This window comes from Styela clava, chromosome 2 (genome assembly GCF_964204865.1).
Source record: "Styela clava chromosome 2, kaStyClav1.hap1.2, whole genome shotgun sequence".
NCBI classification, from domain to species: domain Eukaryota; kingdom Metazoa; phylum Chordata; class Ascidiacea; order Stolidobranchia; family Styelidae; genus Styela; species Styela clava.
This window is the reverse complement of record NC_135251.1, coordinates 17,796,202-17,812,091: the sequence shown is the minus strand read 5'-3', so window position 1 is coordinate 17,812,091 and position 15,890 is coordinate 17,796,202. Positions and strand designations below refer to the sequence as shown.

At 34.3% G+C, this 15,890-nt stretch overlaps 2 protein-coding genes across 3 annotated transcripts; one reads left to right on the top strand and one right to left on the bottom strand.

The window, feature by feature from the left end:
* Positions 1 to 318: 318 nt before the first annotated feature.
* LOC120335479 (oxygen-dependent choline dehydrogenase-like) lies at positions 319 to 6,711 on the top strand. Its single transcript, XM_039402985.2, has 13 exons — positions 319 to 683; positions 1,283 to 1,343; positions 1,572 to 1,716; positions 1,825 to 2,101; positions 2,307 to 2,427; positions 3,272 to 3,503; positions 3,890 to 4,006; positions 4,290 to 4,411; positions 5,003 to 5,102; positions 5,193 to 5,385; positions 5,620 to 5,728; positions 5,851 to 5,970; positions 6,356 to 6,711. The coding sequence occupies exons 1-13, from the start codon at positions 578 to 580 to the stop codon at positions 6,504 to 6,506; spliced, it is 1,854 nt and encodes a 617-aa protein (XP_039258919.2). The 5' UTR covers positions 319 to 577; the 3' UTR covers positions 6,507 to 6,711.
* Positions 6,712 to 7,763: 1,052 nt separating this feature from the next.
* Positions 7,764 to 15,877, bottom strand: LOC120335481 (L-sorbose 1-dehydrogenase-like). Of its 2 annotated transcripts, none has more exons than XM_039402989.2 (14): positions 15,739 to 15,877; positions 15,244 to 15,304; positions 14,694 to 14,841; positions 13,819 to 14,098; positions 13,193 to 13,319; positions 12,808 to 12,962; positions 12,394 to 12,464; positions 11,574 to 11,690; positions 10,585 to 10,682; positions 9,925 to 10,021; positions 9,365 to 9,557; positions 8,829 to 8,928; positions 8,235 to 8,351; positions 7,764 to 7,954 (listed from the first exon to the last, which is right to left on the bottom strand). In XM_039402989.2, the coding sequence occupies exons 1-14, from the start codon at positions 15,860 to 15,862 to the stop codon at positions 7,822 to 7,824; spliced, it is 1,821 nt and encodes a 606-aa protein (XP_039258923.2). In that variant the 5' UTR covers positions 15,863 to 15,877; the 3' UTR covers positions 7,764 to 7,821. The 2 variants fall into 2 exon arrangements, with proteins under 2 accessions (XP_039258923.2, XP_077965768.1); XM_078109642.1 differs by having other exon boundaries at positions 9,925 to 10,018.
* Positions 15,878 to 15,890: the final 13 nt, after the last annotated feature.

Genomic DNA, 15,890 nt, shown 5'->3' with positions numbered 1-15,890 from the left:
GCAATGGCGTATTTTCAATGTTGACAGAGTCTGGAAAGTACGCTGCGTGCGGCCTGGAATCAGATATATTTGAGCCACATGACCTTCCTTTATCGAGGCGAGCACCGATATGTAAATACACAGTCGTGAAGCGTCATGATCTTTGCCTATCAAAACGTTATCATTTGTTGATGGAGTACCTTTGGAGTAACGGATAGTTACATTTTATGACAATGAACAAAATTGGCGCCCTGAGGTCATGCGATTTACAGTTTAGAAGGTGATTTGTAACGGTTGTACTTACGCACGATTGCATAGGTTAGTTGCTCAGTGCTTTGGGAGAACATATCCACCATAATTTTGTCTGTGATGTTCCAGTATAGGATAAAGTAGCAATAGCATATCCAGGATCGTGGTTGCGATAATCGATATTTTACTGTGGTCACCTTGCGTAAATTATTGTAAAAACCAGCATTCGCGGAGAAATTTGAGATACACAATAATAAAATTCTCGCAGGGTACTATTATATTCCAAAGTGTACCCGAGTCGCGTAATATTTATCACTAATTGTTCAAAATTAATCCAAAAGTGGTAATTATGATTAAATCTATGCTAATAGGCTTACTTGCTGTATACGCTGGATACAAAATCAGAACTTCAGTTATAACGACGAAGATTGAAGAAGAATATGATTTTATAATCGGTAAGAACAAAAACAAATCTTTTTATTGTGATTTGATGAATTCAATATTTCAGCAGTGACTTTTTAGATGAGAAGCCCAAACAATATCTGAAAACAATATCTACATTGCACATTTACAACAAAAAATAGTGATAGCTATCTTAATGGATAAAATTTTACATAATCGTGGTTTCCATTCACTTACACTACTTCTCAGCGTTTATGTTATTGAATTTCACCTAAATTGCTGTCATTGTAGGGTAATCCATGTTCTTATCAAAGACTCATCTTACGTTGGTATTGCGAGCTAAAAACGCAGACAAAATTCAAAGAACTATGACATATCATCCAAAAAATAATTCTACTTAGTCCTTCTCAACTTATTTAAACAATAATTCGAATCTTACAAAAGTACTGAATAACAGATCCGTTAGGGTAGATTATCTATGAATTCAATAAATATGTTGATTAGAATATGCTAACAAAACAACATGAACAATCAACACATCTCAAACGCCGTCGAGTCATAAACAGCCAAACTGTATTTAACTCTGAGATTTGTAGCTGTCAATATCAATGTCCAGACGTGTTTTTAAATTTATAACGTATTAAATTCTCAGTTGGAGGCGGAACTACAGGAGCAGCAGTTGCATCAAGACTTTCAGAGGATCCAAATGTCAAGTAAGCCACATAGATCTCTGCAAAGCAAGATCATGTATTTGTGTGTGCGTATGTGCGTTCTTTCGGTACAACTATATGAATTTTAATCATATCCACATCCAATTAATAATAGCGACTGGTTAAGGCGTTTTATCATTAAACCATACTTTATGATAAAAAAAAAATTCCAGTGCTTCATATACCTATGTTTTTATGCTCATTAATTTTAATATCGTCATTTTACTTTAGAATTCTATTATTAGAAGCTGGAAAATCTGATTTATCAATTCCAGCCATTCGTGTTCCTTCAATCGAACCAATTCAGATGACAACAGCTGATTGGAACTATAAAACTGTTCCTCAGAAATATGCTGCGCAAGGACATCTAGGGCAGGTTGGTGACCTCTTTTGCGTGGGGGCCTAGTAGTAGTAGGTGAAGCGTTAGACTTGACTATCAGGGCAAAATCTTAGCATTGAATCTCTCAAACCAAATTGATTTCAGGTGGACAGGCTTCCCGCAGGCAAAATATTAGGTGGAACAAGTTCAATGAATCATATGATATATCATAGAGGAAGTCCACATGATTATGATTCATGGGAGGATAATGGAGCAAGAGGATGGGGGTGGATCGACGTCAGAAAGTATTTTATTAAAGCAGAAGGATCTGTAGATGAAAGTTTGTCAAAGAATTTAGGCAGATATGGCCCAATACCTCTACGCAAAATACACTTGAGACCTAAGCTCAATCAAATAATAGAAGAAGCAGCAACTGAAATAGGTAAGATACAAAAACGATGAAAAATGTTATTTATTAATTGTGTAATATTTTTAACTGAATTAATCTGATTGATAAAACTTGATAAAAGTATATTAAACATCACACGACACGGAAATGAAACTGAATGAAAGAGGATTCACAAGCAGTGTTATGTCGTTAAAATTTGATCTTTCTATTTCAACTCTCTTACTCTTCTGTAAACTAGGAATTTCCAAAACGGATTATATCGACAAACTCGAAGGTTTTTCGGATGTGGCTGCAACAATTCGTCAAGGTTTAAGGATGAATTCGATAGAATCCTATATCAGAAGTCATTTTCCAGAGAGGTAATTCCGTCAAATATTCACAATTATTGGGACGTTTTATTAACGCTGTTATACACTAGTTAGATAATATATCGATAGTTGCTAGATGAAGCGTTCATTCTCGCAACAGACTGTACGAGCACATGTTTATTTTTCATCTTTTAGATCTAACTACGTCCATAGTACCAAATATTTAAAAAAAAAATTGTACAGAATTATCTTTTTACTATATATTTTAAATAATTCATATCGGAAAGTTCATTTCAATTGCATTTAAATAGTCGTTTGTAATGACTCAACTCCAAGAAAGATATGACAGAAAAGTTTACATAAATTTCAATATTCTGATCAGCTCGCAATTCTGCATATGAGGATGGAGGTTTATTCGAACACATTTTACAACAACTTTTGAAACTAGCAAGCAAAAACAATTTACAAATTTGTATATTTGTATCAAAACATCAAATGTCTATTTGAATCCAACATAAATTCAATCTGGCACTGTACTTTTAGTACATTAAAACCATCAATGCACCCATTTTGAGCAGCTGGGCCTCTTTACATCATCATTGACACTCCTTCATTATAAAAACGATTTCATAAATTAGAACCGCCGAAGCTTGTTAGGCAAAGTAACAATTTTACAATTGCTATCATTTGAAGTTAATCATTCAATAAGAAACCTTTTCCTTAAAAACTCAAGTGGATCAAAGTGTCCCAAATCAAACGGATAAAATGAAAAAGTGAAGATGTTTTCTCTGCAGTTATTCAAGGAAAATTATCATGTTTTTCAAACCCATGTACTTATATATATATATGATTTACTCAAATCTAACACGAATTATGATATGCTTATCCCTACCAGGAAAGATCGGTTGCATATTGCTATTGGGGCATACGTGACCAATGTTCTTTTCGCCGAAAACAAGAGTATGGACGAAGTTCCTCGGGTAGTAGGAGTAAAATTCATCAAAAATAACAAAGAGATGATAGTGAAGGCGCGCAAGGAAGTCATAATATCTGCAGGTGCTTATGCAACTCCAAAAATTCTTATGCTTTCTGGAATCGGACCAAAGCAGCACTTACTGGAAAAGGGAGTATGTAAACTTTAAATAATACATGAAATTTGCACGATATTCGATAGTTTAGTGCTTTAATTCACATTTGTCAAATATGTAGATATGTATTTATAAAGACACAAAGAAAATGAGTTCTATTATAAACAACACTTTATTTATGATATATGTCATTTATAGCCAACATTCTTCGTCATCAATTCAGAACAATACAATAAAAAAATAATAGAATACAGTATCTTGCCATTTGTTATGAGTTTGCTTTAAATCCCAAGTAGTAGAATATATATATATAATAATAATTTAATTCCAGATTATTTGACACAACTTGCCGCAAACTGGTTTCCTTACCTACAATTGTTACGGAATTTGTTTGAACATTTTGTTCAACTATTATAAATTAACAGATACCAGTGATTGCAAATCTTCCCGGAGTTGGTTCAAACTTGCAGGATCACGTAAGAATGCTTCATCTCATGTATTCTAATAAGTTACCTAAAGAATCTGTCATCACCAAAAAAGAAGTAAGCAAAATTTCTCAATTTTTCTTTAAACTTTAGCAAATTTTAATGAAACACATGATCCACGGACTTTATATTAAACAGATTGACTTCATCAATTTTGCTTAATTATAATTGTGTATCTCCTTAATGCTCGAACCAATTGTAGGCCTACAGCTCAACTTATTAAGGGGATATATATATATGCCTACATGTTCATAAAATATCATTACATTTTATTCCGCCATATTCTAAATTTGTTCACTGTTCACCAATATCTTGTAATATATTTTCCCTACGATAACAGATGCAACAAAGCGTTTCAGAATATTTAGCTAACGGTACCGGTGCCCTTACATCAAACTTCATCTCATCCTTCATGCATTTTCGAACAAAACTTGCCGGCACTTCGACAAGCTCCAGTAAAAGGTAGGCTATTTATTATATAAGTTAGGAATGACAACCCAGGGTTATATTATCAGAAACATTTAACTGTTGTCCCCTATTTGTATTATAAGATTTAAGTAACTTGGAAATACGAATTGATTGTTTTTCACTCAAGCCCGGGCTGAAATTGAAGTCTTATACTTTTTGACGTTTTATTCAGTTGTTCCGCATGGCTTAAAACGTTTCGAACGCCGCTAAAACCCCATCAAAACACTGTTAAACCTTATGAACTGTTGTCTCTGGATGTTATTATAATACATCAAATTTCATTGTGCAACATTACTGATTTTTGTTGTATTAGATACACTGCGGATTGCGCGTTTTCGAATAGGATGGAAAAACAGCCAGATATTTCCATCACCCCCTTATGTGACACATGTATATATATATATTTTGACAGGATACATAGAAAAGGCGTTACATTTAGATCTGGTTCAATAATAATTTACTTGTCTACACAATGAGTTGAAAATCTCATATTTTCAAGATATCTCTTCTCAATTTGATGACGTTTTTAATATATTACAAATCAGTTCAAGGTCTTTCAGCATAAATATATATTATTTGTCTTAGGAAACGCCCGTTTCCAGAAATTCAGATGGCCGTGTTTCCTGCCGAATCAACAGTACGAGATTTCACTGGTGGCACTGAAGTTACGGCTTATAACGCAACTGTAAGTTCCACTGTACTTAAAAAAGCAAATATTATATAAATTAAAAACAGTAGAATTTCTTACATGACTGATTGCCTGCATGTTTCTTAGTTATATTTACCTGAAATCCGCGAAGCACTAGCTATACGAAATGGAGTTCTTGCAAGTTTTGGCCTAGTTGCGGGATTGCTTCATCCTAAATCTACTGGAACAGTCAGACTAAACACTAGCAACCCTCTTCAGCATCCTCTTATTGATCCGAGATATTTATCCCACGAAGACGACGTAAAGATTTATACAGAAGGTAAGTTTCAATCTCTCAATACAATCATCTTTTGTTTTTTGCTTAATTTTTTCGCTTTTTCCAGTAATTGATGTTGTATGTACTTTTATGCTCAATTTTTGGCGCTCCGGAAGTGTTCGTACCAAGATGATGCACAACCTGAACAACCCTAACCTGGTACAGGTTTGTCGCCATCTTGGTACGAATACTTCGGGAGCACCCAATTTGTTTTAATAATGTTGTGCACTATAACAGGTCTCAAGGTAATAGAAAAACTGTTGGATAGTGATACATTCAGACGTTTTGAAATCAAACAGGTTATGCAACCGTTTTGCGACACAACTGAAAATAACCGATTTCCAAGGTAAGTATCGTTGGGTCGAGGCCTACTTTAAAAAGAATAAAAAAATAAAGAAAAATTTTCATGATGAACAACTAATTATCTGATACGATAGAATCTTCGCTAATTGTACGATTTTTTAACAGGAGTTCAGAGTTTTACAAATGCTGGTTAGAAAATTCGGCAGTGACCGAATATCACCCATGTTGCACAGCAAAAATTGGAGCAAAGTCTGACGAGTTGGCTGTGGTCGATGAAAGACTGAGGTAAAATCTTGATTCGAGTTATTATTTTCAAAATGTTAGCCGTTGCTATTCAGGGGCAAAATATATTTCACAAAGCATACGGAGTCTTATTGTAATTTAATTTCAATCTTATCCGGGAAAAAGGCGATAAAAAATGAAAACGCCAGAATTCGCTTGTTTGAGAGCATCAGCTTACTATAATTATTACAATTTAGCCCCAATAATTTGCGTAGACGAAATAATTGGAATGGCACCAAATTATACCCGAAGGTATATTTTCATTTCAAATGGTGTATATATAAAGAGTGGAGCGATATTTGAAATTATCTTTAAAAATATTTTAACATTTGCCAATATACAAAACAAAGTATTTCCCAGTCGAAAACATTTAATATTTTGTTACCAGGGTTTACGGCGTTAATGGATTAAGAGTAGCAGATGCTTCGGTGATGCCTCATCTAACTTCTGGGAACACACAAGCACCTTGCTATATGATTGCTGAGAAAGCTTCAGACATGATAAAAGAAGATTGGTCTATGAAACTACCAAGGCATTAGCGACAAATGTATCAATTAGACATGTGAATTATCGGTTGTTACTACGCGTTTCCCAAAGCAGTTTTAGCGTCATCTTGTAAATATATGGAAAATTTGACAACAAGTTGCTTAGGTAATTAGGACAGAAATTCATTCGTACAGTAAGTTTTACTCTATCTGTTAAACAGCTTGTTTGACGTTCCCCAGTTTTTTATTTTAAGGGGGGGGGGGGGGGGGGGTAACTTATAGAAATGTGTTATGTATTTCAATGATCATCTTCACCGGAATGTGAGCCACCGTCTAAATATACAAATACATTTTTATCTTCGTCAAAAATCAAAGTATGGTGTCAGGGGGCGGGGTGTTCACCCTTATTAGGGGGTGTAGGGAAATCAATGGTGGTTGAAGAGGCACGAGTCGATGACCAGACTTGGACTCTAGTCACCATCTACTACAAAAGACTCGAAGAGAGCCATCTAAATTCTAAACTACATATTCAGTACAATTTTACCTGTATTATATTTTGAAAAAAAAAGGAAATAAGTTTAAAACGCCTTTAGTTTTTTTTCCTTTGTCTGCTGTTAAATTTTCAATTACCGGCGTGGAAAGTAGATATTGGAGAATTGAGTGCAAGATTTTACGATAAAACATGTGAGTAGTGCCTAAATGTATGGATCACGAAAGCCAAAGCGCTACATAAAAGTCACATTAGAACAAGGTAGTGCACGCATACGGAGAGAAACAAGTAGCTCATGTAAACAACTTCTCCACAAAATAAAAACCCATGAACTACAATTTCAGCTTATATCGTAATATTCAGTCATAATTTTTTCGGTGGTCACTGTTCGTCCGAGGTCATATGTGGAGCAATAAAATGCGAACAACGCGATGTGGTCGCCTCCTACTACGTGGTGATAATCGTTGTTCCCGGGTGCAACAGTGGTTTTTATAGTTGTACTTTATGTTGCGGATAAAAACGTTACACCTACGACGACAATGAATACAGCAATTTCTCCTACGCCTATTATATCCCACACAAACCAACCCAGTATAATTAGCGGTGTGATGACGACTTTGATCCAGTCACCCAGTACAATCTGCTAGCCATTGAGCCAAAACTTTCATGTACCGTAGGTCATGGGCACATCATTACCATGAATTATTTATAGTTAGTACATACAAACTAATAAAACTGATTGCGAAATACTGCAAATACCAGGAGATGCCTCTCATCTACTACCGCTTTTCACCTGCATCTGGTTATGTACAATCATTCAAGACAATTGCACAAATTATATTGATTTTCAATTTTTCAAAAGTAACGAATATATCTAAATCATGGATTGCTTTCCTTAATTAGATCTGCAGCTTTTTCGCCAATCATGTAACATGTTGCCTGCGGAGCAGCAGATATCTGATGAGGCATAATTGAAGCATCAGCTATCCGTAGGCGGTCCACTCCATAAACTCTATACGAGAAAAAAGTTATTAGCGTGAACTATACACAAATGCATTTATGTTACATGCAATACAAAACAATTTGCATTAGACTTTTCTTACCAGGGCTGTAACACTTTTTAAGTTATATTTTATGGTTGATATTTATATGGGTTTTCCAATAAAACTGAGGTCATGCTTACTTATTGTTCAATGAATTGAATCAATATCCTATCGAATACTCTCATTTCAGAATATCATTTTCAATTTTTCCAGCTGATAATCTGGGTTGTAAATTAAATTAACCCCTACCTGAGCTGTGGATCGACGACAGCTTCTGTGTCTTCAAATCTTCCCATCTTAGCTGAACAACAGCCATGAAATAACATAGCCTCACCAGTTGCAAGACATTTGTTAAATGCATATGAGCTGAGAAACGAGTGCAGTCATAATCAAGTTGAATATATCAATTCAGTAACATACATATTGGCACATGAAAACCTAGAGCAATATTCAAAAATTGTGAAAAAACGAAGCCATAGATTGATATTGTTGACTGTTACTCAAATAAAAATAGGATGGATGAATTCATATGTTGAATCATGGATTCCAAGATGTTGAGATGGCTCGGCCACGCAAAGGTGGTTCCTCAACCATCAAGTCCATGGATCATAATCAAATAACTGTGTAACTAATCCAATACTCGACATGGACTGGTAACCAGACGAGACGCCGTATGATTAAGCCGTCTTATCGTCTTTCCTTTTGCATGAAATAAATATGCAAATCCTATCCTATGTTGTCAACATTGCTGTCTGACAACTGTACTAGGTAATGCATTATAACGTTATATAATTATATTATAAAATTTTAGTAAAAAAAGATGAGTAATTTGACTCGACCCACCCTGGCTTCTCTTTCCTACATTTTGACACTAAAGGAACAACTTCAGCTCCTATCTTACGAAATGCTGCAGTGGTTGTTAAGTTACTAATCCATTTCATGCCTGTAACAAATCATTGCATGAACAAGCGTTAAATAAACACATAGACGCAGTTAAATCTAGTTAAGGTTGACTCATCTCTCAGCATAGGAACAAATTAGGAAGACTAAAAAAAGGTTGAAGAAAGAAGGGTTGTTAAAACAGATATTGAAATACTGACAGCATCAGCCCAATCGAAAAATTTCCAATGGCATAAAACTTAATAGACAGAACAACAGTTCATAGTCTTCAGTTTCTTTTTTTTTAATTTCAAGTAACAGAATAAGCCAGTGCTGAAAAGCTTAAACGAAGCAAATATATACAGTAGTGACTAGTGAGTATTTTGGCTATATTAAATATCACCTTAATATGTTGTCATTTGTCATATTGTGTATGATACCAGGAGTTGGTGAATTGGTATTATCTGATTTGCAATATTTTCATTGCTCAACAAACATACCTTTAATCATTATTTCTAGATCATCAGGATGAGAGTGAACATTAGGATTGATTTTCGGCTTACTGAATGGACTTGAAGACCTCAATCCCACAGTACCTTTACTTTTAGGGTGTAGTAAAACAGAGTGAATGAGAAATGAAAAAAGCACACCATTCCTCTCTCGTTTCGCTCTCTCAATCTCTTCCTCAAAAATCTGAAAGCGGAAGAGGGCCTTGTGTAACGTATTGGGTGATAGTGTAAAATTAGTGTCAAAAAATATTCAGCAGTTATTTCATCCCATAAATGGCAATGCGATTAATGAGGCAATATAATGATATATCTAAAAGCATCATGTGGAAATCTATACATAAGAAATATAAAAAAATAACCTAATACCAAATGAAACACCAAAAAAGAGGGATTATAGGAAGTGTATCCAGGAATAGTATGGCAACCCTAGTATATTAGAGTAGTACCCAGGTCGTATATGATGTACTTCTGTGCCTTTTTCCAGGTTGTAGAAAGAGTTCTAGTACAAGTTTAGATTCGCTATTTAATCCGGTACTAATACTTTTACTCACATTGTCTTTATATAAGTAATTTGAAATTAACAATCGAAATAAGAAAGTGTCCGCCTCTGCAGGTATCACTATTGCTTGAAAATCCGGAGTTTTTTTTCTAAAAATTGTAATATTTATCACAAATTTAATGTAAAATATCGCTAAATTTTCTGGGTGCAGTGGTCTAGCGGTTAAATGTTAGACTTGGATTGTCAAGCGGTTAGACTCAATGATGCATTATTTTAACTACGGCATCACAGGTTAAAATCTCAGGTTCAAAGTTCATGTCAATCACGTCACTCAGGATGAGGTAAATTGAGTAGGCCGTGCCCGTGCAGAACAGGAAGGATTCCGGTCCTTCCAAAATAAAGCAGCTCTTTTGCAGAGCATATAAAAATTATAGCAGAACAGCATGCAAGTTCCGGTTGCTGATATGTTGAAACCCTGAGTTCAAATTTTAAGTACGAAGTTGAAGGTTTTTAACGAAATTTACCCAAAGACATCTTCAGTTTTAATATGTTTATATCATTTTTTGTCTAGTATATTCAATAAACTGGTTTGTATATCCTTGCATTTCACTCATTATTGTCTTGAACCATTAAAACACATTAGTTTAGTATCACCAGCAAAAATACATTTTTTCAGCTTCCCTGATAACAAAACGTTCAAAAACATCCAAACCTTTCCAATTTGTCAAATTTCAAGTTTGCGAATACACCCCCAGTATTTCCTAAAGGGCCGCTTCCCTTCCACAACCATCCAGGAAAATTGTATAAAATCTGTTAACATAGCAGTATAGTAAGACACATTATAGTTGGAAATGAAATAATTATGGGTCTAAAGAAGGCATAAACAGCAACTCAGCATAGTATAAATAACTCTGGCTGTATATGTACATGCATAGATAATTGTGGTTGTATATGTACATGCATAAATAATTGAGATTGTATGTGTATCGTGTGGTTGTATGCATGAGCGTGTGTGAATTAATTTAATACTTTTATGCGATTGAACACATACCACTTCTTTTGACAACACCTACTAATCCAAATCCTTTAAGATTTGAACCTTTCTCAAGGTTTTATGTGCTCTCCTGATTCTACAACAGTTTTAATTTGCTGTATTCATTTTTATCAATAATTTCATAGTCTGTTATGCTGATTATGTGGTCAACATAAACTTAAACTTCTAAATAGCAAAATGAAGATAGCAGCCAAACCAGGACGATATAGATACCAGTAATGTGTAACTAAATGAAAACATTTCCAAACTTGATGTGAATAAGAATAAGATATCATTTTTATCCCAGGGGAGAAGTAACCGAGAAGACAGCTTAATCATATGACATACCACAGCTTCTCGTCTGGTTACCAGTCCCCTATGAGATTAGTTAGCCAGTTATTTGTTTCAGATGCATATACTTGATGGCGAGGGAAACCGTGACCAACCAGCTGTTATGTGAACCAACCCATGGTAGTGAGAAGTCCAGCCATCCTATCGCACATATTAATCCACCACAGGATTCGAACTTGCGACTCCAGGTAGGGTAGCAATATTCCTGGTGCTTAGCATGAAGCGCCATGTGCTGTGTCGAATTTTGGTGTGAATGTGAAAAAGCTTAACCTAATTTTCAAACCAAACCTATTGTAGAAGAATTATTAAAATTTTACCTCTTTTATCCCTGCTGTGTCACCAAATGATAAATTTTTGGCATGAAAATAAACCGGTGCGAACATATGGTCTTGATAATTTGAACCAACTCCTGGGAGATCTTTCACAACACTGATCTGAAAATCAAAAAGTCATCATTTAAAAAAAGATTACAAAGTATTTCAATATGATTTCTGATCCTATGATCAGTTTTTTATTTATTTTCATTATGTATATTATTCCTGTTATGCTGATTAAGTTGAAATAAGCCTACTCTTATTCTAAATTTGGACTCAATAACTAAGAATACACAATAAGCCCGATGTGCCTTGTGTATAGATGATAGCACAATCCAAGCAATTTATTGACAGTGCACATAATAACCTGGTGCGCTCTATGGTCCGCATAATACGGTACTTCATAAGCAAGCCTTTTAAGGTTCATTCCATCTCTATCAACGTTTACAGTCTGGAATCAGACGTCTATATTTCCAATTTTGTAAAGTTTAGAAAACAACTCCAGTGAACGATTGCAATGCAAGAAACAGTGACATATTCTAAAACCACAACGGGACAGTGTTTAAGCCCTTTCGCCAATAAGAACAATTTTTCACACACCATGTATTATATATTTTACCATTCATTGTTGTTTTATTCTGGTAATAAATAATAACATGAACTTTTGAATACGGATTTTTAACAATTTCATCAATTAGACTTGCTCTTATTCTTTACTTTGTTCATTATCGATGTAATGTGTAATAACTGCATAAAATGTTTTTGTACATCAAACCCAATGTTATCTGGTATCTAGAATTGATATAAAAATACACACACTTACTCCATGTTCTAGCAAATGTTTGGCCGGTCCAATGCCAGACAACATTAATATTTGTGGAGTTCCAAACACACCTAAAAGATTCAACAGTATTGAATAAATAAGCGTCAACTAAAGTTCTCTCTCAGCCTTTGTGCCTAAAAATGTTCGCTTTGTCAGTTTTTTCATCAATTAGTAATCTGCATAAAGGTTAGCTATGAAGAAATTAATCTTATAAAACACAAAATGATCGATATGATCACTGCTCAGTATTCACATCCTTAGCTAGTGAATCAAAAAATCATCTGCCAAAAAACATGGAATATAAACTAGAATGCAAATCAATTCTTATTGAACTGCTTACGAATAGATATATCTAAAATATAATAATGAAAAATATCAATTATTACTTGGGAGATGAATTTCAGACAAAACTACCTGCGCTCAATACAACTTCTCTTTTAGCATTCACAGAAATTGTTTTTCCATTTTTAATAAATTCAACTCCTGAAGCCGATTTAATTCCATCTTCTCTCTCTTTGATCAGAATTTTTGTTACATGGGCATCAGCTACAATGTGAAGACGATCTCGCCTAATTATGAAAGAAAATTATTTTAATTTGTATTATGTTGTTTATATGCGTGGAACAGTTGGCACATAGTCACTTGCTGGAATGATCACATTTATATTATTCCGCAGGGCATAAAGCTCACTACAATCTGATGATTTCTGGCTACTCTTTTCAACCAAGTAAATTTTGCCCACACTTTTAAAACAATTTTTAAAATCTGAATGATGGTAATTTTTACTAAGATAAAGTACCTAAGGTGTGCAATAGATCGCAAGTATGATGTAGAAGCACTTTGTCGAAGTCCTCTCTTTGCCGATGTTTGTATAACTGCTGCTCCAATAATATCCTTGGCATTGTGATCAACAACATAATCTAATCCTGCAAAATGAGTACAAACATATTAATTGTGTTTGTAGAAGAATTGCTTCAAAAATATGAAAGCAAGCATAACCCCAATCAATGGTAATTTTATACTGGATAATATGAATACATTTTGAGTAGAAAAGGAAAAATGAATCCATCAATCAGCAATAAAGTTTATTTAAAAAACGTTGTGAGTTGTGACTCAACCGAAGACAAACAAAGCATGTGACTGAACTGGGGTTGTTCCAGTACAAACGATATGATTGCGAAATTAACCTTGAATAAGTGAATTTTCATGGGCACACAGGCCAAAATGAATAATATATTCCTAATTCACTAGTTTCCTACAGTAACGCGTGCACATAACCTCAAGGGTTGCATGTGGCATGTTTTTTCCCTCAGAGATTGTGACATTCCAATGGATGGTGACCAGATATAATACCTTTTAATGATGCTCAATTATTTATGCATTATCTTAACTGACATTACAACAATATTAATAAAGCTCAAGTACCAGTTTCTTTTGCAGCGTTAAGGAAAACATCAGACATTCCAATCTTTTCACTATGCGTAACGTGTAAAGGTCCTTCATGCCCATGATATCGCTCATCAATAGGATAAAAATGATTTGATGTTTCTGATTTGATAAAATATTTCAAAACACTTCCAAATCCCCATCCAACATTTCCTTCAGACTCCCAGGAATCATAATCTGATGGACTTCCTCTCATATAATATTGAAAATTAATAGAGCTGGTACCACCAAGAAGTTTTCCCCTGGCTAGATGTTCAACCTTGAAACAGAAAATGTAAAACATAACAAAACTCCTTTCTATTGCCAATAGTTCAATAATCGTAATACACATAATTTTTAGACATGGAGCCTATATATTGTTTGGTTAAAATGTTGGCGGTGTTCACATAAACTACTGGACCATTAGCTTTCAAATTTTTTATAGCTGAAGAGAGGCGTCCACCAAAGAGCTTCAACTGTTACATTTTTCCTTTTTTGAGAGCCTGTAACTCTACCCAGAGTTTTAGTTATTTAAAACTACTTTAAAACTACTTCCAATCAAACAGTTTCAGATGTTACTTTGATACCAGCAAGTAGCAACATCTTGTTTATATATTTTGTAATTCTCTATTGTCATTCTATTTTATTCAGGAGTCTTGCTGTGCATTAACACAATAACACAAATGCATTTCAGTAACATTTCGTCAGACACCATATTGAATCAAAAAGAATAGTCATCTTCATCCGTGCTAGAGCAACCATGTTAAATTATACGCATATGGATTCACTACCACAAAGACATAGAGTAAGGAAAGGTAGTTGTTAGTCTTGGGTAACCCCAACTGATAGCTTTGTTGAAATCATTTTTCACATACATTATCAGTTTTCATATGTAAAGATGCTGACTGACTTTCAGATTTAAATTTCCAATCATTCCATATTCCAACGTTTAAAGGACCAAGAAGAGGAATGTTCACAAACGGATCGTAGCCATCTTCAGGACCTGCTTCCAGTATTAGTACTCTAAAAAATGTAACATTTCATCAAGTCAAGATTATTCTCTTCGACCAGTAAAAATCAGTTATATGCAATATTCGAAAAAAAAAGATAACCGCATCGTTTTAACCCAAGGTTCTGATAATCAAACGAAAAGGTTAGAAATTTTCTCTTACGGAACTACTTTTATTGCTGGTGAGTGGTGAGTACCGTACGGTTTCGCTAAATTACTAACATCTCTTACTAGAAAATGATAACTATTAGAGATTGTATTACAGAGCCATCGGATGACCAGATGAACGGGTATTCGCCGCTTCAACTTGTTTACTTGAAGTGAAAGTACTTCTGTCCTGTTGTCTAACTGATGCTTTCGACAATAAATACCGGAAACAGTATCAACCACTAATCAATAGCTTTTTAAAATCTCACTTGAATGAGGTATTATCAGTCAGTCGACGAGCAATAACAGATCCAGTCAATCCTCCTCCAACTAAAAAAATCAAATCATAAATTCGTTTTCGATTCTAATCACATGATATAAATAAATCATAGAATGTATAAATTTTGATCAATTAAAAGTGTTTCAATAATTCCCCAAACAAGAATATGCACAAGCACTATTTACATGAAATGACATTCAAAGGTTTTTGCATGAATGGGAGTCGAAATTACCCAAGCAAAATAAAAGGATTATCAAAATAAACTTTTTCAAACATGATGCACAATTACGGTAGTTTGGCTAAAAACACACCATTTTAACATAATCAATTCATACAATGTAACATAATCAATCCATGTTCCATATTCGTAAAGAGAGGTAACATGTTAACAGAAACTTAAAGTTCCAATTCTTAGAGCTTCTCTTTAACACATTTTTCACCAGTTAATCTATCAAGATACTATGAATAATTGACAACAACTCACCAATTATGAAGTCATATTCTTCATCTGGTAAATCAATGGTGATGCTGATATATCTTGAATATAATTTGAATAAAACGAATGACAAAGTCAAAAATAACACTGCCGATTTCAACATGATGTGCATACACAGTGAACACAATCAAGAACTCTTA

What these genes read in the sequence shown, in the direction of transcription:
- LOC120335479 (XM_039402985.2), top strand. Translation starts at nt 578, where the DNA reads ATGATTAAATCTATGCTAATAGGCTTACTTGCTGTATACGCTGGATAC. An exon ending in TCAGAGGATCCAAATGTCAA is followed by an intron (nt 1,344 to 1,571) that starts GTAAGCCACATA and finishes ATTTTACTTTAG; the next exon opens with AATTCTATTATTAGAAGCTG. An exon ending in CGCAAGGACATCTAGGGCAG is followed by an intron (nt 1,717 to 1,824) that starts GTTGGTGACCTC and finishes AATTGATTTCAG; the next exon opens with GTGGACAGGCTTCCCGCAGG.
- LOC120335481 (XM_039402989.2), bottom strand. Translation starts at nt 15,862, where the DNA reads ATGCACATCATGTTGAAATCGGCAGTGTTATTTTTGACTTTGTCATTC. An exon ending in AGAATATGACTTCATAATTG is followed by an intron (nt 15,305 to 15,738) that starts GTGAGTTGTTGT and finishes TGATTTTTTTAG; the next exon opens with TTGGAGGAGGATTGACTGGA. An exon ending in ATTACTTATATAAAGACAAT is followed by an intron (nt 9,558 to 9,924) that starts GTGAGTAAAAGT and finishes TTCCGCTTTCAG; the next exon opens with ATTTTTGAGGAAGAGATTGA.